At 37.3% G+C, this 27151-nt stretch overlaps 1 protein-coding gene across 2 annotated transcripts in view; it reads left to right on the top strand.

Moving 5' to 3' along the window:
• tle5 (TLE family member 5, transcriptional modulator) overlaps nt 1-24529 on the top strand; it is a 34501-nt gene extending 9972 nt beyond the window's left edge. Inside the window, exons 2-7 of one of the 2 annotated variants that reach the window (XM_065246840.1) lie at nt 6222-6310; nt 10145-10208; nt 14237-14281; nt 15569-15631; nt 17174-17248; nt 20113-24529. In XM_065246840.1, coding sequence (XP_065102912.1) covers nt 6222-6310; nt 10145-10208; nt 14237-14281; nt 15569-15631; nt 17174-17248; nt 20113-20340 — 564 coding nt within the window. In that variant the 3' untranslated portion in view covers nt 20341-24529. Of the gene's footprint in view, nt 1-6221; nt 6311-10144; nt 10209-14236; nt 14282-15568; nt 15632-17173; nt 17249-20109 lie in introns of both variants that reach the window. The other variant, XM_065246831.1, reaches the window with a different exon arrangement.
• The last annotated feature ends 2622 nt before the right edge of the window (nt 24530-27151 follow it).

The following is a 27151-nucleotide window of genomic DNA, read 5'->3' as shown; positions in this document are numbered from 1 at the left end:
ATAGAATTGTTTATGTACTTTAGTGATTCATACTGTAAAAATTATTGATTTACCAATAAAGAAAAATATACTTTACATATATGCACATATATTAGTAGCCAAGCCATTTAAACTTTCATTTATCTAAAAAATAAACGTAACGAGATGAAAACGCTAAAAAAATTTACGAAATGGAAACATGGGAAACAGACTTTGACAGAACATCGAATCCATAAAAATCTCAGTTTAACGCTAAAACACTTTACACCGCTACTGCAGAGCTGTCAGTTTCTGCCACCAGTTGGGCTCCGCCCACAAAAAAGTAATCTCTGTTTGCAAATACGTAAAGGGTCTATACAAGCTCAAACTATGCATCATGAAAACCTGTTTTTTTTTAAAGCGATAGTTCTGTGAAAAATAAAAATAACCCCATAATTTACTCACCCTCAAGCCATTCAAGATACATATGCTGATTATCTTTCAGACGAACACATTTTAAATAATTTTAGAAAAAGTCCAAGCTTTACAACAGTAAAAAAACCTACCCAGTGTCATGTAGATGTGTATAAATAGCACAAAGTGTAAAATCGTGCAATACATACGCCAAATTCCACTTTGGCGTGCATATGATACGCCAGTACTTCCCATTCATTTAAACGGCACATCTTTTTTGTCGCTTTATTTATTGGTTTCTCAATTTTTTTCTGTTTTTTAAACCATTTTCGATTGGGTTTAGGGTTAGATTTCAGATTTGCTTTAGGAGGTTATTTAATATACAAGTTTCTCCATGTTTTTGTCTATATTTAAGCCATGGTCGCTTGGAGTTGGGGTTAGAATTGGAGTTTGGGTTAGGATGTCATGTTTATATAACAAAAAGTTGTTCTAACCCTAAAGCCAAGCGAAAATGGCAAAAAATTGAGAAACCAATAAATAAAACAACAAAAAAAGATCCGCTGTTTAAGTGAATGGGAAGGACTGGCATATCATATGCACGCCAAAGTGGAATTAGACGTATGTATTGCATGATTTTTACACTTCTTGCTATTTATACGCAACTCCGTGAGACTGGGTTAAAAAAACAGGTTAGACCAGTGGTTTTCAAACTGGGGGCCGGGGCCCCCAGGGGGGCCGCAAGATGGTGCCAGGGGGGCCCCAGTTTTATGACATTTTATAAAATACATTCATTTTAATGAATTCCGTGTAATTAAACCTAAAAAATAATAGTCAAACTAACCAACAGCACTACTAGGTATAATTTTATATGTTTTGTTTAATTAAAATATTATATTTTAAAACTGTTTTGTCATAAATTTTCTTTCGGGGGGCCGCGAAAAAATGCACTGTACACAAGGGGGGCCGCACGGTGAAAAAGTTTGGGAACCACTGGGTTAGACAACTCTTTTTAGCCCAAAAAATTGCATCCATCCTTCACAGAAGTAATCCACATGGTTAATAAAGGCCTTCTTAGGGTAATCGATTGGATTTTGTAAGGAAAAATATCCATATTTTAAACTTTATAACTAGCTTCTGGTACCAGCCAATGCGCATTACCGTAAAACTTCAAATAATAGCCGAGTCCCAAATAGACGCCTGTCTCTTTTAGACGCCTGGTGTGACGACAGGTTTGGGTAAATAAACGCCTGTCTCAAATAAAGGCCTGGTCTGTTTTTTAGTTTCGGGTTGTATTTAATCTTCTAAAACCCATCAGATAGTCTGTTTAAGACAGTTCTATGGTGCAGATTGAACACGCTAAAGTTTTTTTTGCTTACCGGTAGATGTCACGTGACAGACGCAGTTGTTCCGTTACTCATCACTATGACAACACAACAAGCTTCGTTGCCAGGATTGAGGTGATGATGACAGTAGCGAAGTGGCAATCGGGAGAGTCGGGACTTTTCCCGGTGGGCCGGTAGTGTTTTGAGGCCGCTGATAATAGCCGGGCTTTCAGTCTTTTGTCATGCATGCACTCCGGCCACACATTGTATTTCTCGCGCGGAAATACAATTTATCATATTTAATATGCTGCAGCGCCCAAAATGTATCTGGCCGCACTGCTCTCTCTCTCTCTATCAAGCCCGTCTTCCCTAGAGTTCTAGTCGAGCGAACCAATACAAAAAAAAGAGAAAGAGGCTACACAATAGCCAATCAGAAAATAGCACTGTTGTATCTGGGTAAGATTTCACGCAACAATTAATAAAAAAACATATCCTTGTTTGCTTTATTTATACTGCCAATAATTTAAGACTGTTGTTATTACACGAACTAATTTGTTAAACACATTCAAATTAAAAATAAAACGTAATATGTGGTAACCTCCTGCTGTCATGCTGGAACAATTAAATTAAAAGCCTGTCTCTTATAGACGCCTGTCTCTTTTAGACGCCTGGTGTGATGATAGGTTTGGGAAAATAAAAGCCCGGGCTATTATTTGAAGTTTTACAGTATGCGAAACGTACCATGCATAAAATCCAGTGAGAATTGACTTGTGCCTCGTAATTTAATCTCTGAGATTGGCCGCTACGAAAAACGTTTTCAGTAGAGGATGCTGTTTTTAAGAGACACTTATTTAATTGTAATCAACACTTTATTTCTACTAATTTTGTGAAATGTGACCAAAGGTCCACAAGAACGTTCTGTCTGAGGGATGATTATTTGCAGGCAGTACCTCACCTCACATGGCAATGTCATTTGTTACAGGGTACGGAGTAATGGCCTGTCTTCCGGAGTCTTTGACCCACGTCGAGCTCTTAACCAACATGGCATCAATCACAATCACTGCTGTAATCTCACAATCACCTTGACCCGCCTGCTTTTAATTTTCAACGCTGTCCAACCCTGCTGGATGTGTGCACTGTGGTTTTTGCCCTTCTTACTTGTGACTGATATTCATGCTCTCTCTTGTGTATCTTTCATGCTGCGTTACAGCAACTTGTCTGTAATTTGGCTGCCACTGTCAGCCTTTCCTGATTGTATTTGGGAAAGCTGCTCCTGAAGTTAACAAATGTAAATAATTTCTTACCAGACACCTTAAAGCAGTCACAATGTTGGGAAGTGGGATAACGCAGGTTGAGGGTTGCTGTTACTTAGGGTGGGAATGTAGCTAATCTTAAAAATTAAAGCGCACCTATTTCATTGCTAAAAAACGTTATTTTGTGAATTTGCTATAATACAATTTGTTTGCGTGGTTTATGGTTAAAAACACATTATTTTCCACATACCGTGTACATTTTTGTAGCTCCAGATTTCACTCTCTTCCTGAAACGCACTGATTTTGCAAAAACGTATAGATTTGAAAAGCGTTGTGTCCCTGATTAGCTGGCTAATTTGTACGTTGTGATTGGCCTGAATACCTCTGACGTTGTCTACATCACCAATCCCAGGAAGTAAACGGTTGCCTACAATCCGTGTGTTTGTTGTTGTCCAAGAAAATAGATTTACGTTGGAGACAATAACCCGCGGCATCGTTTACTTTGTGGTATGTACCTTTTGCGTATCGTTTAGGGATGCTAAACAATTAATTGTGATTAATCGTTAGCAAAATAAAAGTTTTTGTTTACATCACATATGTGTGTAAACTGTGTATAATAAATATGTATATATATATTAATATGAACACATTCATGTATAATTTTAAGAAAAAAAAGTAAAGAAAAGGTAAAATTTGGTAATCAGACCATAGGTGCCCTTTAAATTCCTGACCCCCAACACAATTGGCTTTTATCCTGCTGATAAATTACATACTGTTCCTTTAATACTGTCCCTTTAATTCTGCAGGTGATCGCTGATCTTGAAAATTAAATTTGAGTTTAATAAAAAGTACACTTGTTTTAGACATACTATACACTACAAAATTTCCAAAGTAGTATTGTAGTGTGCTGGGCCTAACATGTCCCCAGATACATAGGAAGAACTTAGCCGCAGGTCCTAGTGCCTCTTGTGTTTCTGGCATTGATACTGAGATTGCACACCCACTGTAATTCACGTGTACTTTTTCTCTTCAGATAACTACTTCCTGTCCTTTGTGTGCAATCCTCTGGGACGAATAGAAACTACCGACATTATGGTTGAAAAGAATTTTCTTTTTCTGTTAAGCGGTCGGGTGGGAGGCCCGACTGTAAATTACAGGAATGATGAATCCCATTTAGCCACAGAAGACTCACGATTTGCCCACCAGCGCATAAAGCCTTTTAATGGTTTAATTGTATCTCAAAGGAGTAGCTCACAGAAGCAGTTAAATTAGGGATTGTCCCATATTTTGGCTCTTGTGTGTGCATGCATGAGTGCGCATGCACTTTTTTTAAGTGAATATGGGATTTGCTTTTAATCTTGAAATAATTATTTGAAGGTTTTTGTTACTTCAAAAGGGCTTAGCTGTAGATTTTGGTAACTAAAAGGGACCACAACCCTGTAAGGTGTGAATCGGCATCTGCCAAAGCATTAATTTCTCTTGTAGCACAACTGGTAGGTACTCGCAACACTTAGGGTAGGTTTGAATCCCATAAAACACACAATAAGATGTATCCCTTAAATCCACTGTATATTGTTTTTGATTATAGTGTCTTTAGTAAATGTGGCATCTTAACCCAGGTTACTTTATGGAAGAATTCAATGTCTATGTAATATATGTTCTTTAATTTGCTTCAAACAAATGTGTCAGTTTAATATTAAAGCAGCAAGGTTTAAAATTATTAAGAAACTCATTTATGCATTTACTAATAGCACAGCTTGTAGTCTACGCAACTGTATGTTTGTACAGCAAGTTTAATCTCTTTAAATGTAGTAATAACCGTCCACAGTCTGTTTGGCACACGGCTAACACTGTTTAACTCCAGATGACGTGATGTTGAACCAAGCCGGTGAGCATGGCAGCCATTGAAAGCAACTATTGTGCGTACGTAACACTCGTGATCTATGTGCCTTGGGACGCTGCGCTGGCGGATATTGAGTCTAAAACATTCCCAATTCCATTCCACTGGGTTCCCCTAGGAAACCATATCTCCTGTGGCTAGGCAGATATGCGAAAGCTACTGTTAACACCATCTGAACAAGGCAGAGTGTTCGAGCAGTAAGTGCCCGCCGTCGACACAAGCTTCTCTTTCATAGGCGGCAGGGAAAGAAGGAGTTTGTAGTAAGTGCGCAGTTTGTGTTAAAGGTCAGTTCACGTGTACCGCAAGCTCAGAGAATTTCATCCCCCGAGCTCTCACCTACAGAGTGGCTCTGGTTTTTCGAAACGGAAACACGCAAACACTCCAAATAAGTCAAGAACGTGTTGATTTGGAAAATAACATGATTCAGGCTCTTGACTGTTCAGAAGAGATGCTGATGTATGACCATTATAACTCTTTATACTACGGGGCTGTTGAATGCTTTATTCTGATTGGTGTTTTCGTATTCTGTGAAATATTCATATTATTATATAATATATCGTATTTTGGCTCATAAATGTTTTTGTTCATTAGCAGTGTAATTTTTTGTAGCCAGCAATGCAATGAAAAGCGTGGTCTTTTGACATTGTTTCTATCGCATCACATTCAAATCATAGTTCGAAGATTTTTTATTTTATTTTGGAGCATAACTGGCGTTGTTGAATATTAAGATGTGATGCTACTTACAAAGATGTCCATCTGACGCATATGTACCTACACCAACATTTAAAAATAGCGCAGATTCCTGTCATTCAATTTCAGTAGCCAGAATTTGAGAAAGCGGCAAAAGCTGCGATTGTATTGAGGTTTCGTTCCTTGGCATTGCAGGAATTACAATAAAAGCTGGAAGGGCTGCATTTATCAAAATGTGAGTATGGCAGTTGCTCATTGGGAATACCGCCAGCATATCACCCGGTCGACGAAATCCACCCAGAAAAGTGCAAAAACCGTTCCAATAACATCTGCATTTCCCCTGCAGTTGTGGCCTCCACACAAGGGAAATAAGCTTGCCTGCAAGCAGAAAACACGTAATTCAAAACCTTGGCGACATCTAGCTTCAAACATGACAGATGTGTTCTGAATTACGGGGTTTGAATGGCACGGAAAGCCTCCAAAATTTGATGTGGTGCTTTTGATACATTTTGGTGAATTCACACTTGATTGCAAAAGTCCCTATATTTTGAAAGCCGAGTCTTTTTTGGCTGGAATCCACCAATGTTGGCATGCACGTGGTTCTGGATGTCCAGCTGATGCTGTGATGTACATGCTTTGAATAATGCAATGGACGGCCATGAATTTATTATTTTATTTTTGCAGGCTTCATCGCAGCAGCTGAAGTTTACGACGTCAGACTCGTGCGATCGCATCAAGGATGAGTTTCAGTTCCTTCAAGCACAATACCACAGGTAAGCACATACACTTTTAATTCCTTAAAACAGGTTTTTTTTAATGTTTTGGTCAGACGAACCCCCTTGACCTAATTTATTTACTTTAGGTAAAACCTCCTTATTAAAAAATATTTATTAGCACATTTGCATGTGTAAAAAGTATTATTTTGTTATTATTACCTGTTATTGGCTCTTCATCTAATCATTTTCTTTATTTGGCACATATAATTAGCTCTCAGTTTTCTGATATAATGTAGTGCAGTGGTTCTCAACTCCTGTCCCCGGGACCCACTGCTCTGCACATTTTGGATGTCTCTCATATCTGACACACTCCGTTCAGTTCATGGAATCTATCCTAACGAGCTGATGATCTGAATCAGGTGTGTTAAATAAGGGAGACATGCACAATATGCAGAGCAGTGGGTCCCGAGGACTGGAGTTGAGAACCACTGATGTAGTGTGTAATGGTCACATGGCAATGATGGTGTGCAGAATAATAATAACAACAAATATAATAATAGCAAATAAAATAAAATAAATTTTTTATTTTATTATTTCTTTAAATTTTTATGATTTAATTGTAAAAAATGTATCAACTCATGACCCCCTGCATTAGGTTCGAGAACTGGAAAATCGTTCCGAAAAATAAAAAATGCTGCCATTTACCTTCCTGTTGTTCCAAAACCTGTTTGTTATGACTTAATTTAATTAAACTAATTTTACTGATCGTCTTTTTCCTTGCATTTAAAGTAATGACTTACTTTCACACTTCAAAAAGGACCCAGCACTTTTTAACCCTTATGTGTTGTTGGGGCTATTGTCTTAATTTGGCCACAACTTTCTCTGTGTTTCAGCAAATGGAATGATTTTGGTGACTAATCTTATACATACACATATTTTAAGAAGATGCTTTGAAATTTTTCAAAAACTCAACAATATACTGTGGGCAACTTTACTACCCTTTCGCCAAAAATGGCCACTAAATTAAACTGCTGTAAAAATGTATCAGATTAATTTTTTTCCAATCAACCTAAGTAATGATCAAAACTACCAAATGTTTACAAATATTCCATGATTTTAACTCTTTAGTTGCCAAGTATATAAGTGGTGTCACTGATTTGTGGAAAGCACACAAAATGACGATTTTCAATATGTATTAAAAGTGATTGTGGACTGGATTTTCTTTTACCCTTTTCACAGTCTTGGGTATGTAAAGGATTAGTAAAAACATTGGCTTTGATGCATTTTTAGTTTTTTGTGCAGCATCAGATTTATTTATTTATTTTTCACCCTCATTTATTGCTTGTGGCCATTTTTGCCCCATTGACTTCCATTATAACAAAATTTTTTGATTGCAAAGCCATGACACCTTTTTATCATGCATTTTTTATTCTTTGTGGTTTTTCCTTTTGCAAAGAGGTAAAATGTATCATTTTTACTGTTGATCACCATGTTGAACCATTAACCCTTAAGTAGGCCTGTGCAAAAAAACTCAAATTCTCGCATGCCCAAGACTGTGAAAATGTGAAAAAATCCAGTCCACAATCACTTTTTATATTGAAAATCAGTCATTTGTGTTTTTCCCCTCAAATCAGTGACATCACGTATGAACTTGGCAATTAAAGAGTTAAAATCATGAAATTTTTGTAAACATTTGGTAGTTTTGATCAGTACTGAAGTTGATTAACATATTTATGCAAAAATAGGAAAAAAAATTCATCTTATACATTTTTACAGCCGTTTAATTTAGTGGCCATTTTTGGCCACTAACAACACGAAAGGCTAGTGAATTGGAACAATGCACAAGGGTTAAAGTACTCTCATGTATTATGTTCAAAGCTTTCTGAAGCTAAATAATGGCTTTGTGTAAAAAAAAACATTTAGACTGATTAAATTAACTGAATTAGCCAGTTTATGGAATTATTTAACTCAAAATTAGTGTATTTTAACACAAAACTGGCATATGACTTTAGTCATTTGTATCGCATTCATAGTGATTTTGACCATGGAAGCTTCAGTCCCCATTCGCTTTAACTGATTGGACAAGAACAACCGGCAAAGTCTTAACAATTGCTCCTGTGTTTTACTAAAAAACAAATTCAAAAGTTTGAAATGACATGAGTGTAAGCAAATAAGATTTTTCATTTGGGGTGTACTGTTACTTTAAGGAGCAGTTCACATTTAGCGTGGAAAACCGTGTGGAAAACCGTGTGGAAAACGCGACCATCGGTTGGTTCTTGTCACATGATCTGCGGTGCGCTTGTGGCATTCTGAAAAGTTGAAATGTTTTTAACTGGAAAAAACGGGCGTGTCGCACCGCGGTTGCTTCCAATATGAGCGCGCATACCGCACGCCTACATTTGAAATAACGAACTTGAGCGCGCAAAAGACGCAAAATGTGAATCGCCTCTAATGCTATGTACACACCAAACACTGGGTTACATGCTCTAGATAACTCGCGGGATTTAACTAAGTGTCATGCTAATTTTTTGCTCGTGTTGAATATTTTCAACTTGGCCGAAGACGCGTTTGAGGCGAATAGCACGTGTTTTCGCGGCAAACGCGCCGCCCATTTGGCGTCATTCTCATCGCCCCATGCGAGGACGCGTCTGATCGCGTCTTTGTGTTACATTTGTATATAATCTAAATGCGCAAATCGTTGAACTCGCATGTGGTTTGAACCCACAGTAAGGCAGGACACTACAAAGACTACTATTAGCTGGCTTATATTTTCATCGAATGCCTCATTCCCATGCCGATTATTTGATGCCTTGACTTCTTGACACAGACTAAAGACTCTTTAAAGTGCACCGGGAAGATACAAAGGATCAGCTACTAGCCCGTTTTTAAGGCAACATGTCTTTCCCTCCCTATTCCCATGACAACAAGCGAACCCTCATTTAACCCTGATACACAGAAGAATAGGCCCTACATTTTGTATGTGTATTCAGCGCATGGATTTGCCTCCGTTGACTTCAATTGAGATGCACGAGACAAGTCGTTTTTTTTCTAGGCTTTTAAAAGAAATGTACTGCGGGCGGTCCCCAGAGTCTAGCCGAGCTGTCGCTCTGTTCTCCAAATGCATAAATAGATCAGGGAATACATAAATCAAAATAAGAATGACAGCAGGAGCGATTTGGAAGCGGAAAGGAACGGCAGTAAAACTCCATCAACGTGTCTTCGTCTTTTTTTTTTTGGTGCCTTCAGGAGGTCTCGGCCAATCAGTGGCTGGCACGGCCAATCACAGGTAGCCTGGCAGCAGGGAGGATGGTCACCATGACAACCCCCAATATATGTTACACAGTCATAGCAGCAGTTTTTTTTTCTTTTTTTGGGATAAGTGGAAGCAGCAGACTGGAGAGGTATGAAGAGACACAAAGCAGTTGTCATACGCAAAAGAAAAAGAAACCTCTAGTATTGAATTTAAGGGCTGCTGTCACTTTGTTCCTCTATGGATAGACTTTTTCTTGGCTTGTTTCGTATGAACACTGGATGTAATCCAGCGTATTTTTTTTCCATATGGAACTGCTAATTAATTCCGATTTTTCACAATGATGGAAATTCCACATCTTTGTTTGCTTTGGGAACAAAAGAAACACTAGTGAGCCCAGTTGGGTGTCTGGATCTGATGATATGAACCATCTCCAAAGCAGAGCTATTGCATATTGTTTAGCATTCATGCTCAGGATACATTAAGCTGTGGTGCTCAATTCCAACTGCAGGCTTTGTTGTCTTTGCAAATTAAAAGGGATACAGTCTTAAAAATAAAGATATATGCTATCAAAAACCTGCAAACTGTATCACCTAACCCTAATAACATTTTAACCAGTGTTCTTTGTTTTGTCTCTCTAGTCTGAAGCTCGAATGCGACAAGCTGGCCAGCGAGAAGTCAGAAATGCAACGTCATTACATCATGGTAAGTCTGCACAGGATGCGGTCTCCTCCAGAGGGATGAGCCTCAGGCTAGATGTGCCCTAACAGGAGCCTAGTCTTACTCCCTCTTCTGTTTTTCTTCTGCTCTATTACCATCTTGTGTGCCCCCCCATTCCATCCCCCAGACCCCCTCTAACCTCATTGCCTCCGGCCCCGGGCCCCGTGTTGCCGTCTGATATTCCTCCTCTAATTGATCCATCGAGCGGCTTAATCTCATTTAATCTGTGCAGCGTCGCTCTCACACGCATCAGCCAGCGCTCTCCCCTCCTCCCTCTAATAGGCTATCGGGTTCCCCGCTACGTCCGCACCCGCTGGATGATGGGGGGGTGGGTGTCCGATTTGCGTGGGTGGTAATTGCTTTAGGGACCTACTGCTGCTCTGCAAAAGCCGACCCTGATCTAACTCTTGCTCCTTCTCTGGAGCATCGGATCTGTAGCTTTTACTGTAAATACTGTAGGTTTTTCAGCAATGTTTTTCATGTTGTATTGTGCACAGGGTTTTGAAAGTGATGTCTCTAAATGTCTCTTCCATATGAGATTATGAAATCCAATTTTGTGAATCTGCTCTGGGTCTTTCTTCCCTCTGTTTTTTATTCGGTGTTAAAGGTGCGTTGTGTATCTTTCAGAAGGAGCTCTTGAGAGAAATGCATTATAATATGCATAACTATATTATTAGTGGTGTATAAAGACCTTGCATCATAAACTGTATTGTTTTATTCCCTTAGAACAGAGGCATCATGCCCGTTCCAACTAAGGGGGCATGTGCCCCCTTGTTTTTTTTTTTTTGAGCCAAATGGATTTTGCATGCAACCTCAAAATCAAAAAAGCGTCCATTAATCTGTTATTTGGCTTTTAATCTGTTTAATATGCACAATATTTTAAATTCTGTGCTGCATCCTTGTCACTTTTCTGAGATTTTCGCCGTTTAGTGTTTTGATCGTGTTACATTACTTTATTCTGGCAGCAATTAAAATGTGTAAGAAACGCTAACAACATTTCCAAATCCCAGTACGGTAATGTGCAGTTAACCTCCTCTGTGTAGAAAATGTATGGTTTAAAATGTGACCGTCTCAACGTTATATTAGTAGATTTCTAGATTAATCTTGGGACAACACCAAAGTTCGGCAGAGTTGTGGGCGCGGAATCACACGTTCACATATCAAGTAAAATTTTATGCAATTTTACTCATTCTTATACAATAAACATCCTCTAATAATTTTATCAAAAAAAAATTTAATCATTATTGAACATTAAAATCAATCATGTGGCTATAGATTGTGTCATTTGTTTATATAGACGGTTTCAGCAGTAACAACATAAACAAGTGGCTGTCATGGTCCGCACGTACCTTCCGGTTAACTCCGCTAAGTAAAGAATAACTGAAGACGGGCTATTGAATTATAAGAAAATAATGCACACCCAAGGTGCATTATTTTCTTATAATTCAATGGCCCGTCGTCAGTTATTCCTTACTTAGCAGAGTTTACCGAAGAAAAAAAAATTTAAACATTTAATAAAATTTAATTAATAAAATTATTCCTCTTATACCACGGTTACCACAAACATTGCTTTGGTGCCTATTTTTAAGATGTTTAAAAGGTTATGTGTGCGGTTATCAGAAATTAATGCATACCCACGGAACATTTCTCAGCCAATCAGAATACAGCATTTAACAGACCCGTTGTATAAGAATAAATAACAACTTAGTTCTTTAAACGTAGTTTATTTACATAACAATAAAAAACAACACCTAGATTACCTAGGAAACCAAAACATTTGTTAATTTCGACGAGGCATTTGTTCAAGAGATCAGTTTAGCAACTAGTCAGACCATTAAAAAAAAACTAAACCGCAAGTAAAGTTCGGATCCAGACGTGTATTGCGTCAGCGCACGTGCGTCCGATGAAACTGTCTATACTTTATTGATTTAAAATTACATTAATTTTATAGGATAATGCAGTTGTTGTGCAAAATGCATTAATGACACAATTAAACAAGTAATTTATTAAAATTTTAATAAATAAAACATGCCGTTTTAGATGTAAATATGATACCAGTTTGATGTCTGTGTATGCACAAATTTCTGTGAGCTGTGCACACTGTGCCCCTTAACTCTTTCCCCGCCATTGACGAGATATCTCGTCAATTAAGAGAAAACGCTTCCCCGCCAATGACGAGATTTTCCGTCTTTCCGCAATACCGCTATTATCCACCAGGTGGCGCCCTTCCGCAACTTTTTAAAACCGGAAGTATTGCCCTATGGCAAGCTGCTGCATGTCCGTGTCTGTTTTAAAGATCGCTCTGAATGGGATCTCTATGAAAAGTCCGTCATAAAAATGTAATTATCTCTGCTTTTTGCTCAAAATATGGTGTTTTTGCAAAAACCTACCCATATTCAAAAGCTGATTGCAAAAGAACCACTAAAGGTAGGATGAAACGTTTTTTTTTGTTTGAAAGCAGAGGGTCTGTTCTTTCATTTGGTATATCGTATGTTTATATATTTAAAGAAGAACATTTTCTGGAAGGAATTAAACTTTGGTGAAAATCATGAAAAACGCTGGCGCTGGCTGGCAACTTTTTTTTAAAAACACTGGCGGTGAAAGAGTTAAAAAATAAGTGCATGACGCCCCTGCCTTAGAATGAGCTGTTTTTATTTACATACACTATGGGATTTACATGGAAGTTAGTTTCATGTTTCTACAGTAGCCCTAAACGGACAAACTGCTCTATAGAGCGTGTTTGGTCACTACATTGTCTCAGACGATGACGTGTTTGTCATACGTATCCTTTATTTTTATGGGCATTTCCCCTGAAAACTACGACCACGCGTCAATCAGCAGGAAAGCGAGAACCAAGGGCGCTAGAAGTCATGGGCATCATTTCACGCGACAACTTTGTTTTATATAAAGACTCTACAATGGCACGAAAGAAGAAGTTTGTTTTTGGAAGTAAGGAGAAGTAAGCCAGCCTTATGGAAACAATGTATATAGTTTGTTTATCCGGGGTAGCAGTGGAGTTTTGCGTGTGTGTTTGTTTAACGCTGGATTTCGTTGAAATGTCCCAACCGCGTCATGAGTTGCATGTGTTAAGTAAGAATTCTTTGTTATGTTGGAAATAGCGTAAGTGCATATTATATAAACAAAACCAACATGTAGTGAATCATAAGTTATCCATTGTTGTATAAAGTGTTGCATGACTCGTGACTCGCTCGAGTCGCTCCTCCCGCAGCTCGTAACTCCTCCTTCCGAATTTTTTTGTACGTTACCGGAAAGAATCTGTAAAGCTGATCTGTCTTTTAAAAATCTGATAAAACTAAAGACTATTTGGAGATATAACATTTTTCATAGGTACTCCAGATTAACATCAGATACACAGAAACAGCTTGTGTTATGGGAGCTTTAACACTTATGTGTCTTTTTGTGTTAAAATAAAACACAAGTTTTGTTAAAAGTAACACAAAATGTGTTGTTTCAATAACATTACACAAATGTGTGGATTCTGGGACAACGCATGTAGTTTTAAGAGTTTACTGTAACTTAGATCTTTATTTAAAGGAATAGTTCACCCAATTACGAAAAATACAAGGAAGTCCTTACTTCATGTGAACACAAACAAAATATTTTTATTTAAAATACAAATAAATACCAATCAGATTGTAGTATTAAATATCATCTGATAGTTACATTACCATTTATTAAAACATAACCAGTGCAGTTAGCTAGCTTTTGTTAGTAGGTCATAGTGCGTTGTAGGCTAGATTTTCTTTTTTTATTAATATTTTAAACAATGATAAAACATCAACAAGTAAAATAAATTAAAATCAACAAGTAAAACATGTTTTGAGTATCAAAAAAGTATCCCTCCAGATTGGTTTATCCATTGTGGTAGCCCTTGCTCACAAAAAGGTTGGAAACCCCTGCACAAGAGAGTCCTGGATATTAAGTTTATTAAATGATTAAATGTTATAAGTAATATTTGTAATACTTTATTTGTTGTTTTTATTTCTCTCCAGTACTATGAGATGTCCTATGGGCTGAACATTGAAATGCACAAGCAGGTGAGTTGGACTCCTGTATAGTTAAGTGGTAGAGCTTTGCGGTAGCAGTGCAAAATTTCATGGGATCGAACCCAGGAAAAAAAATACTGATAAAAATGTAAACCTTGTAACGCACTGGATTAAAGCATCTGACAAATGCATAAATGCAAACAACTCTTACCACGTAAATTCAAATCTGAAAAAATCTGCATGCATGTCCATTTTTTTTTCATTCATTTTGTTTTGTTTATTGTTTACTTTTTGAATGTTTTATATAAAACATGCGCTATTAGCAAAACATCATGGATTGTGTATATAAGTATGACGCAAAATATAAAAAATCTATTTGTCATGCAAAACATTTTACTAAATAGCTCCTTAATTGTGATCTTGTGAGCTCTGAATTGTGTGATTTATATAAAATAAAGTATTAAACAGATTTATGGCACTAACAGATTTAGCAAAAGATTACAGGTGGCACCACCCGAAATTCACGCTGTAATTTAAGCCAATAATATCAAGCCACTCAAACATGCGGATCACAGTTCCTTTTGGTTTTGTTAACGGTACAGAAATTATACACTTTGACTTTAATAATACCGTACTGAATGATAACAAAGTATGAGTCTAGCCCCTAAATCTTTATACATCAGATGGACTCTAGCCATTAGTGGCCACTAGCGCACAGACTAATTGAGAGATGCCTAATGGCAGTGGCGATCGACAGTCTGAAATGCTGCACCCAGTCCACCGAAGACAATTTATCGTCTCTGCCACTTTAGGTAAAACAGGTGATCTACAGTATGTTTTTAAAAAGTCAGCCAGCACAGAGAGAGCGTAATATACACAGAATAAGAGATGCCAGGATTTGGCATACATGAAGTGTCAGCACGACATGCTTTTAAAACTGGGTTTTGTTGCCTCTCTTTTTGTCTTGCTTGCACGTTTTTTTTCTCTACCGAGCTCTCGCTGGCTTTTTATTACTTTGATAAATCACAGTTTCCAGACCACACCTTTGTCTGAAGTGTCACCGATATTTAAAAAGATGCATGTCACGTAAATGCAACATCCATGAACGTAACATTTTTATTTTTGGAAGTTGCACAATTATTGTAGATTTAAAGAAAACACAATTTATGAAAAAAAAAATGCAGTTGTGGTCTCAGAATTGTGGACCCCATTGTGTTAACATAAAATTGTATTTGCAGTGGACTGCTGATATTTTGGGAGCTGTGTGACTATGGGGATTTGTGACAAAGGGAAGATTTTGCTGAGCGTGTATGTGTGTGTGTGTGTTTCTTCCTACAGGCGGAGATTGTGAAGAGATTAAATGGGATCTGCGCTCAGGTCTTGCCTTACCTGTCTCAAGAGGTACAGAGAGAGATAGCATCCGTACCAGAACATTCAGTCATGTAGCATAACACCCTGCCAACCATGTTTACAATTAGTTTGTTAGTACTGTTAGTATTATTTCACACAATTAAATGTGTAACCCAGTGGTTCTCAAACTGGGGACTGTGGCCCCTAGGGGAGTCACAAGATGGTACCAGGGGGATCAAGTTTTATGAAATTTTATAAAATACATGTAATGTGTAATTTAATCTCAGAAAAATAAGGATACTAACAATCAACACTATTTTGTATAATTGAATTTAAATTGTACGTTTTAGAAACGTTTTATGTCGTACATTTTCTTTGAGTTGCCGCAAAAGGATGCACAGTACAAAAGGTAAAGTTTAAAGGGGACATATCATGAAAATCTGACTTTTTCTAGGTTTACGTATTATAATTGGGTCCCTATTTAAACCTAGAATTTGTGTTGAAGAACTACCCAGTAACTTAGTTTTGGTAAACCATTCTCTGCAAACATGTGAAAAAATCGGTAATTTAAATGTGGCTCCCCTTGTGATGTCAGAAGGGGATACTACTGCCCCTTAATTTGCACTATCCAACCACGGCACTGCCATTTATAGCAGAGATCAACTCATTTGCATTTTAAAGGACACACCCAAAAGCGGCACATTTTTGCTTACACGTACGAAGTGGCAAGTTTAACATGCAATAATAAATGATCTATGTGGTATTTTGAGCTAGAACTTCACATACGTACTCTGGGGACACCAAAAATGTATTTGAAATCTTAAAAAAGTCTTGTGAAAAGTCCCATTTAAGAACCACTGATGTAAATGACATTGGCATTATTTTAAAAACTATAAAACACATAAATTGTGATAATGTATTAGTTAAATTTAAGTGGATTATTTCACTGGCTTTAATAACAACAAATGAAATTCAGATGCAAAACCCTCTAAGTGCATCTGACATGTTTTTCTTGTAAATTAAATTTTTTATCAGGCTATATTTAGGTTCAGTAATTTATTTCGCTGCAAAACCCTCTAAGTGCTCTTAAGCACGTTTTTGGCAACTTGTTTGGACAAGACAGTAAATAGTTACAAAATCACTAAAGATACAACTAGAAACATTGCAAATGAAGAATTCAGAACGAAAAATCACACATTATGGGGAGCTGTGATGCATGTGGCTAAGTTAACACATTCGTGTATTCAGGAGCCGAGAGCGTTCGGTCGATATCATCTCATTTTTGACCGAAATTGTATTTAGCAGCTTTTGCATCCAAGCTCTTCAAGTATATTACGTAATAATTTCTTGTCCCAAATAAAATCCCAAGCTGTAGTCTTTTGTTTCAACTACAGTGTTGTCCCTCCAGTTAAATTTTTATTGTTTATGTTTATTACATTAATTTAGATGAAAATAAATATGGACCAAATTTTATGAGACGGCACATCATTTAAAGAAAAATGATGATGTAATTAAATCATTCTTCAGAGCTAATATCTTTTAATGTGTGTGTGTGTGTGTGTGTGTGTGTGTGTGTGTGTGCATGTGTTTCAGCACCAGCAGCAGGTTTTGGGTGCCATAGAGAGAGCCAAACAAGTCACCCCACCAGAAATGAACTCCATCATACGAGTAAGTAATGTATGGGCACGTACACACAGGTTTACAGGCTGTCCTCATGGCAATGTTTACGGCACTTCATTGATGACTTTAGGGGCCCTATTTTAACGATCTAAGCGCATTGTCTAAAGCGCACAGCGCAACATCTAAATGGGCGTGTCCGAATCCACTTTTGCTAATTTAACGACGGGAAAAATGGATTTTGCGCAGAGCGCATGGTCTAAAAGGGTAGGTCCTATTGTAATGGGAGTATTTTGGGCGTAACGTGCAATAAACCAATGAGAGTCTCTGCTCTCATCCCCTTTAAAAGCTAGTTGCGCTGGCGTTATGTCTAATCCCTATTTAGATGACGGACTTTGTAAACTGAAAAAATAAGCGGAGGAAGAAGATCCCCAGTTTAAGATTAATGTTAAATAATTGTGTTGTTTTTCACTTGTATTGAAATTGTTATTTTTTTATCAAAACCTTTAAAACCCGTTTTCTTTTAGTCATGGAAGTAAAAAGCAGGCTTGTAATTGCTTTTAATGTATGGCTATCCAATATCATCAAAAAATTATTTACAAGCATGTAAGATAAGGTTTGTACTCTAAAAATACTTTATTTGTAATAAACAGGAGATAAAGAATTTACAAACGGCTCTCCTCACGTTTCAGCACTTTGGACAGCGTTTTTTTTTAGCAAAGAGTTTTTTTAAGCATTACTTAAAAATGTTTCTCATCTCACCATATCCACAGGTACAGAGTCATCATATACAATAAATCCGTGAGGTAGCATTAAAAAAAAAACATTTAAAAACAGACGCATTTGTTTAAAGCAAAGCATTTATTTACTTAGCAGGCTGCAGGTGAAGCAGCTCTTTGCGCCTTCTAACGTCTCATAATCTGTCCTCATTTATGTCCAAGAGATTCAATAATAATCTTTTACATTCAATCCTTTAATCTTTCATATTTAAAAGCATTTTTGTGCTGCTGCGCATTATGTACCTTGTGATAAGCAAACCCGCGTTGTCCTCCCGTGTTTAGGCGCATTTTACTAATGCGCTCTTTAAATAACATAAAACACATTGCGCCATTGACTTTAGACTTTAGACCAGGTTTTTGTTGGTCAATGGCGTAGTCTATTTTAGTTGCCTCAAAATAGCAACGCGCCAACAATGCGCCTGAACACACCTCGTTTTCAGACCAGAACGCCCATGGGCGCAAAAGGGGGCGCAAATGCAATTGCTATTTAAACAACGCGGCGCTAAACGTGAAAATTAGGGTGGAAACTAGCGAAAGACACTTGCGTCGCGCATTGCGCTGCATTGCGCCGGGTGTAAGATAGAGCCCTAGATGGTTCTCCATGACTGAGTTCATCTTTGCTCATTTTATTTTTCGGTAACACTTTACGGTAAAGTTGTATTTGTTAACAATTAGTTAATGGATAAGTCCATTTTCAAAAATCCAGATAATTTACTCACCACCATGTCATCCAAAATGTTGATGTCTTTCTTTGTTTAGTCGTGAAGAAATTATGTTTTTTGAGGAAAACATTCCAGGATTATTCTCATTTTAATGGACTTTAATGGACCCCAACATTTAATACTTAACTCAACACTTAACAATTAAAAACTTAACAAAACGGAGTTTCAAAGGACTATAAACGATCCCAAACGAGGCATAAGGGTCTTATCTAGCGAAACGATTGTCATTCTCTTCTTCCTCCGGCTGTGTGACGAGCCAGCGCGACCTCACGTTATTGCGTAGTGACGTAGAAAGGTCACATGTTACATATATGAAACACACATTTGCGGACCATTTTAAACAATAAACTGACACAAAGACATTAATTATTATCATTCGACATAAAACAACGTCAGAACAGTCCTCTTTCTCCACACTTGTAAACACTGGGGCGTACTTTCGCGTACGTCCTCCGTGACCTCTTGACGTGATGACATTTTGCGTGAGGTCGCGCTGGCGCATCACAGTACAGGTGTCATAGACGAGAAGTTGTGGTTTAAAAGTGCATATTTTATAACGTTTCGCTAGATAAGACCCATAACGCTTAATTTGAGATCGTTTAGAGTCCTTTGAAACTCAGTTGAAAAAAACTGTTAAGTGTTGAGTTAAGTGTTAAGTGTTGGTGTCTATTAAAGTCCATTAAAATGAGAAAAATCCTGGAATGTTTTCCTCAAAAAATATAATTTCCTCTCGACTGAACAAAGAAAGACATCAACATTTTGGATGACATGGTGGTGAGTACATTTTCTGGATTTTTTTCTAAGAAAATTGACTAATCCTTTAATGCTTTAGCTAACATGAACTAACAGTGATCAATACTTCTTTAGCATTTATTCATTTTAGTTTTATTTATTCATGTTGTTTCTGGATTAGTAAAACATTTATAAAATCAAGCGCCGTAACTGTTAACATTAATTATTGCACCATGAGTTACTGTATTGACATTTAATAACAAGAATTAATACATGTTAAAAAAAACGCTATTGTTTACTGTAGGTTTGTTCACGTTAGTTAAATGTTACTAATGTTCTTTTGTGCGCTTTATTGGCATAAAAACTATACAAAGCAAAGCATAGCCTTATAAAATCAATGCAAATATCAGTTTTGTTTTTTTGTTTGTGTATACATAAAATATACAAAAGTAGATGATTTTAGAGACAAAACTATTACATTTATGTTACAAAGAAAGCCATCGGGTTTGACCGACCCGAGTGCAAGTAATTATTTACAAAAAATTATATTTATAATGAATTAAAATTCAGGATTACTTCAGTTAAAAAATTTTAATGATAGCACCTAAAAAAAAAAAAATGTAATTACAAAAAATTACAACAACGTAGTAACTAACAATGCTCTTCTCCTCTTGTGTAGCAGCAGCTTCAGGCTCACCAGCTCTCCCAGTTGCAGGGTCTGGCGCTGCCCATGACCCCTCTCCCCCTCGGCCTCAGCCAACCCGCCGGTCTCCCGGCCGTCACCTCCAGCTCCGGCCTCTTCTCGCTCTCCAGCATCCTCGCCTCTCAGGCCCAGCTGGCCAAGGAGGACAAGAGCACGCGCGAGACCTCCGACAGCCACCGTGAGGAAGACGGAGACAAGTCTGACTAGACGCCCGCCGCTTCCGTTCTTTAGTCCGATCATCACCCAAAGCTCGACATAGAGCAGAGGCACTTGTTTTCGTTCCTTATGTTTTCTCACGATCCCTATATCTTCCTGTCTTTTCTCTTGCTACTTGTTCCAGCAGCTTTATGTATGTATTTATACCAATCCACATTTTTTTTTTGTTACGGATGCTTGATTTGATATTAGTTACACTATTTCTTGCCTGCGTGTGTGTGTATATATCTATATATATATATTGTATATTTCTTATGCTCGTGGTGGAAACGGTCTACAAAATGGTGTTAAACCTGTTAATGGACCATCGACCCTTCAGTAATAATGGTGTTAAACTCGCACCCTTTTTGTTTTTTCCATGCTTACTCTCTCCCTCTTAAAATCTTTCACCTTTTAAAGCTACAATTCACAATAACACGTCGGAAGCACTTTGGCCCCCCGGCTGAAAATCTGAGGCTAAAAGCAACTGGAAATTTGAAAACTTGACTGCGGCGTAATCCATTTAGAGCAGGATCGCCGATAGCGTCCGAATGCACGTCTGCGGTTACGTTGCCGAGATTGCATTAATCACGCATTAAACTGCAATGTGGGGGCTTGAAACGTTGAAACATTATGAATGCTGTTGAAAGGAAGCTTGCTAACGCCCATTGACGTACTGTATATCTACCCGTTTGCCTGTTTTCTGACGTGTTTGGAAGTGTTGGACTCTTGTGCTGTCTTAGACAGATAGTGTCAGATGAATCCTTTGAGATGCTAGCTAACCTGCTCACAAAGTGGATAGGGATGCTATTGGAAATATGTTTTTGTTTGGTCGTTTTTAATAGTATTGTCGATTGTCTACATGGTGAAAAGTGTAGTCATGTCGTTTCCTTAGTGGTAAGAAAATGTATTGCAAACAAATTTGCAGTATGTATTCGCTAAATAAGAAGCACCTTTTTAGACATTTTGTTTTTTATATAGGAAGTGTGTGAAGACTGAGGGTTGAGTAACAAGCCGAATATATAACGCTCATAGCACATTGCATTACCTTAAGTGGACTTAAGGTAAATATCTTACTGTTTAGGTCAAGGCTGTCAATTAAAAGCATATGTGGCCCTGTTTGTGAAACCCACAATTCAAGTTTGACCTTACTCAGTCAATATAAAAGATATCAAGGTTATATTTTGCATTGTGTAGGATGATTTTATGTAGAAAATTGTAAATCAGCTTGGTTTTCACTGACATGAATATTCATTTTCCCAGCATGAAGTTATTGCATCTTTTGTAATAACACATTGTACCAATAGGGGGCAGTAAGCCCACAGCAAGTCCACACTAAAACCCTCAGGGTCCCATTAGTTTGGAGTATTATCCTGTGCTATTTTAAGTATCCTGTGTTGGTCATTGCGTACTTATTTCATAAAATGCCCCGTCCAATTTTTAGTAAGTTAATGAATGATGCGTATTCAGTTTCACAGAGGTTTGCTTAATAACAAGAAGAGGTTATAATAAGGATTCGTGCTCGTCTTATTGAAACACTTAACGTGGCTATGGCAGTATTGTGGAAATATTTCATATTTTCATGCCAAATACAAGTCACAATTTTTCGTTCCCAACTTATAATTTAGTTTTTTCTTATGTTGGTCTCAGATTCTAGTTCTAATAATGAAAACCGACCCTGGGTGGATCGGTCACACTTGTAGATGTCCTTGTCTAGACAAAACCCATTTGTGAAACACAAACAAAACACATTTCTTTTTGAAAGATTTACTTAAAGGAATATTCCATTTTCTTAAAAGAAAAATCCAGATAATTTACTTACCACCATGTCATCCAAAATGTTGATGTTTTTCTTTGTTCAGTCGAGAAGAAAGTATGTTTTTTGAGGAAAACATTGCAGGATTTTTCTCATTTTAATGGACTTTAAAGCAACACCAAAGAGTTTTTTTTACCTTAAAATAACGTTTCCAAAAAAGTTTCAGTGGTTCATCCACTCAAAACAGGGTGAATGGCACTTTCACATTCGCTTTGCAGCCCTCTATCGGCCAAAACCGCACGAAAGAAGTTTCCAACCGTCGGGTAGTGGTCCTGTAGTTCGAGTGAAAACTACAAAAACTTTTGTAGAGCAATAACTCTTTAGTGTTGCTTTAATAGAGCCCAACATTTAATACTCAACACTTTGAAACAGAGTTTCAAAGGACTATAAACGATCCCAAACGAGGCATAAGGGTCTTATCTAGCGAAACGATTGTCATTTTTGACAAAAAATAAATAAAAAATATGCACTTTTCAACCACAACTTTTCGTCTAGGTCCGGTCCAGCGTGACCTAACGTAAATGCGTAGTGACGTTGAGAGGTCACGTGTTACATATATAAAACGCACATTTGTGGACCATTGTAAACAATAAACTGACACAAAGACATTAATTAGTATCAGTTGACATACAACAACGTAGGAACGGTCCTCTTTCAACACACTTGTAAACACTGGGGCGGAGTTTCGCGTTCGTCCTCTGTGACGTCATGACGTATTGCGTGGGGTCACGCTGGCGCATCACGACCGGATCTAGATGAGAAGTTGTGGTTTAAAAGTGCATATTTTTTATTTGTTTTGTCAAAAATGACAATCATTTCGCTAGATAAGACCTTTATGCCTTGTTTGGGATCGTTTATAGTCCTTTGAAACTCCGTTGAAAAAAACTGTTAAGTGTTTTCGGCGTTTGCATGTTTGCCTTTAGCTTGGTTTGAGCTTTAACCCCTTAACAGACTACAGTTTTAAACAACATGATCTCATGGAAAGTCGTGTTATATTCACGCAAAATTTGATCAAATTATTTGTGTCCATGGCATGAACTTCAGCTTTTTTACGTGCCTTTTTCATGACACTCACACAATAAATAGTTTCTCGTGTCCGTGGCACGACTTTTTTTTCCGTGTAATTTTATGTATTGTTTCCTTATGTTTTTTCCCTATTTTTAAATCGTTGTCGCTTGGGGTTGGGGTTAGATTTGGGGATTGGGTTAGGATGTATTTTTATGTATTTATGTTTTTCTTTCGCTTTTACAACTATTCCTGCATAGAGTTGGTGTTTGGATGTCTAAAAATGTAACAGAAAGTGATTCTAATCCCAACCCCAAGCGACAATGGTAAAAACAATGAGAAAACAATATAGATACAACGAAACGAAAAAAAGAAAGTCGTGCAACGCACACGGAAAACTATTTATAAAAAATATGTGCGAGTGTCACAAAATAGACATTCGTGCTCAAGACACGTAAAAAGTTGAATTTCGTGCCATGAACACGAAAAAATTGATCAAATTTTGCATGACTATAACACCACTTTCCATGAAATCAGTCAGGTTTCAAACTACAGTATATCAATCGTCATTAAACTGAGCACAACATTTTTCTTTCATATACATGTTTTAGTCTTTAAAGCTACACCAACACACATTTTCAGACAAGTCTAGTGGCATTGTGAAAAATGGTGCTCCTGGTGATGTCATAGTAGTAGTGCAACCAACTTTTTTTTGTTATTTACTTGTGATCTTGTTGGAAAATGTTGGCGTATGTTGTTGCCAGTGTACTTACAAAAAGAAGTGCCAGGTTTTCACAACTTGCAGGATTCAGTCAAATTTGTCTATTCTATAACTGTTTATCTTTCCTTTTAAATAACGCAAAAATTTGTAAAACTCAAGAATCCGAATTCCAAATCCGAAGTGTTTTGCTATAAAAGTGTACAAACGGCAGCAGGTGTACGTGTATGTATACGTTATACATAGACCTAAAGCTTTATGTGCAAACGGATGCTTTTGTGTCAGTCTCGAATGATGTTTCTGTGTTTTCGAGGCCTCTTTACTCGCGAGGTACTTGAGAACAGGTTGTCGCCGCCTCCTCCTCCTCCTCCTTTCTTTCTGAACCCTTGACAACCGTCTCCTCCCAGAATTCATTGCTTGCCTTTTGCCATTTGTTGAAAGCATTGTAAGCATTTTGTGCTTCATAAAAGTCTTTTCTGTTTCTGTTTCTCAACTTCTAATTTTATGTATATTGTACAACATACAGTGCAAAAATAATTGTGTTATAAAATAGCTTCATTCCATATTAAAACAAAGTACATAAACATTTACTATACATAAATGGAAATTTTTGCAGTAAGGAAATGCTTCTGGTGCCTTACAAATAAAATCAATCAAATCAATGTAGAAAATGTGTAGTTGTTTTTATTTTTGTTTTTTGTGGTGGGATTTTAGATTCCAGAAATGTTTCCGCATACAGGATGGGGTGGGTTTTCACAATAAAGATGAAATATATCACAACAAATTTTTTGGAAATTGAGTAAATAGCTAACAAATGTAAGCCACATGTTTAACCACAAAGTCAATTATAAGCATAATCATTGAATAATAAAAGACTTTAAATAAAATACTTTAAAAAAAATAAATAAATAGAAAATCTATTTAGTATATAAATATATAAGCAATGCAATATATTTGATGTTTTATTTGATATTTATTGTACTGTATTGTTTTGCTTATCTAAAAACTGTTTTGGTGAAAAGGATGAAAGAGTAATAGAGAAGATGCCAGGCAGGATAACAAAATTTAGTTTGAATAATATGTACTATATTTTGAATAATATGTACAGATTTTATAATAAATGATAATAAATGTTTAAAAAAAATTATAAATAAATATGTGACATAGTTAAAAAAAATAAAACTATTTCATGGGATGCACATGCGTTGTCAGTTACGCATCTGGGCGTAACTTAACTTCCGTTTTCTGTTTGTTTAAAGGGATAGTTCGGCAAAAAATGATGTTAAACTCATGATTTACTCACCCCCAAGCTGTCCGAGTTGCATATGTCCATCGTTTTTCAGACAAACACATTTTCGGATATTTTAGAAAATGTTTTAGATCTTTCTGTTGATTAAATGTAATGTTACGGCGTAAATAAATACCTTCCGGTAGCGCCGCCATCTTAGTCGCATCCGCATTCAGGATGAGAGCTTACGCAGCCTACGGAGGCTACTCTGCTGCTGCTCTGTGCCCCCACCCTCCGAATTTGTCATACGTCACTAAGAAAAGTGCGTACATTACGCTAATACTCTCTCCTGAATACAGAGGAGTCTAAGATGGTGGCGCTACCAGAAGGTAGTTATTTACATTAATAAAGTTTTAAATATGGATATTTCTACAACACCACCGCGCGGATTACCCTCAGAAGACCTTTGTTTATCATCCTGGAGCCGTTTGGATTTATTTTGTGAAGGATGGACGCACTTTTTTTGGACTTGAAGGTCGTGGACCCCGTAACATTACATTTAATGAACTGAAAGATCTAAAACATTTTCTAAAATATCCGAAAATGTGTTTGTCTGAAAAACGATGGAGATATGCAACTCGGACAGCTTGGGGTAAATCATGGGTTTAATATAATTTTTAGCCGAACTATCCCTTTAATGGTATGGCTAGTGGCTAAACTGATCCCATTTTTAAACCCTAGTTAGTGTGTAATGTTGCTATAATAGCATAAATAATACCTGCAAAATGATAAAGCTCAAAGTTCACTACCAGGCGACTTCATAGCACAAGGAATCAGCCCGTTTTTAGGACAGTGAAAACAGCGCTATACAGATAAGTAAATTGTGGGAAAAATAAAAGTTTTTTTTTTTACACGTGAAACATGAACACATGTTATATTGCCCACTATAAATACAGAAAGAATGGGACCTTTAAACAAATATCTCATTGGACATAAATGTTTTGGTAGCCTGGTTAGCCAGACCTACATCAAGATGTAAGGTCTGGCAACTCTTCACACAAACGGCTCAATGCAAGGGGCGGGATATAAGGTTGTCCCTCAAAATGCCTCTGCACGCAATAGGATAGCGCTATGATGGATCAGAGCAACGAAGAAGGTGACGTAGTTACCGTAACCAGTCGGCAAAACTCCAAACACATCTTTCTTGCTTAAAAAGGACTTAAGTAGGGTTTATTTGCTCTTCCCCCAAAGAAAAACATAAGTCTAAGTCCTCCAGAGTCGCGGCCAAAGCCGCTTCAAAAGATAGCTGTTCGCCAGCAGCCATTCTCTGTTTTCAAGTAGGAACCGTTGCAGCTCTGTCGTCATCATGTTAAGCCCGCCCCACAGACGCTACACACGATGTGATTGGCCTGACCAAATTTTGGTTTTTGGAGCTGTTAAGTGTATTGTGAGTGCCTAGACTAAACCCTGGCAGCAAATATATTTTGCGGCCGCTAGGGTGCGTCTAGATTTCTAGGCTAATGTTTTGGACCACCATGATGAAACTAACCATGGTTTTACTCCAGTTAAAACAAACAAAAAACATGGTATCTGTAGTAAAACCATGGTAACCACAAAATAATCATGGTTCTGACAACCATGGTTTTCTACAACCATAGTTTAACCAAGGTAAGTGTAGTAAAACCATGGTTACTACACTTTTACCCCAAATCGTTTTTATACGATTTAGCTATGAATTAAGATAATCTATTTGTTGTTTATTTAGCTTGTTATCAGAAATGAACTACTCTAAAATAATTCTATTGTTATTGATTCTTTATAGGAAGTTATGTTTGTGCCATGAAAGCCGTATGTTTATGTTGTTACTGCAGAAACCATAGAAATTATATAGGTAGACACCTCACGACGTGCTGAAACGTAATCCAGCGACGCCGCCATATTGGTTGGGTCTCCTCAGTCTACGCTAGCAACAGAGTCAATGGAGAGCAAGCAACTATGCCCTTATTTTGTGCAGCTTACCGTTGCAATAACCGGCACAGTATTGATACAAGATCGC

Source organism: Paramisgurnus dabryanus, chromosome 24 (genome assembly GCF_030506205.2).
Source record: "Paramisgurnus dabryanus chromosome 24, PD_genome_1.1, whole genome shotgun sequence".
Lineage (NCBI taxonomy): Eukaryota > Metazoa > Chordata > Actinopteri > Cypriniformes > Cobitidae > Paramisgurnus > Paramisgurnus dabryanus.
This window is presented reverse-complemented; position numbering and strand designations above follow the sequence as displayed.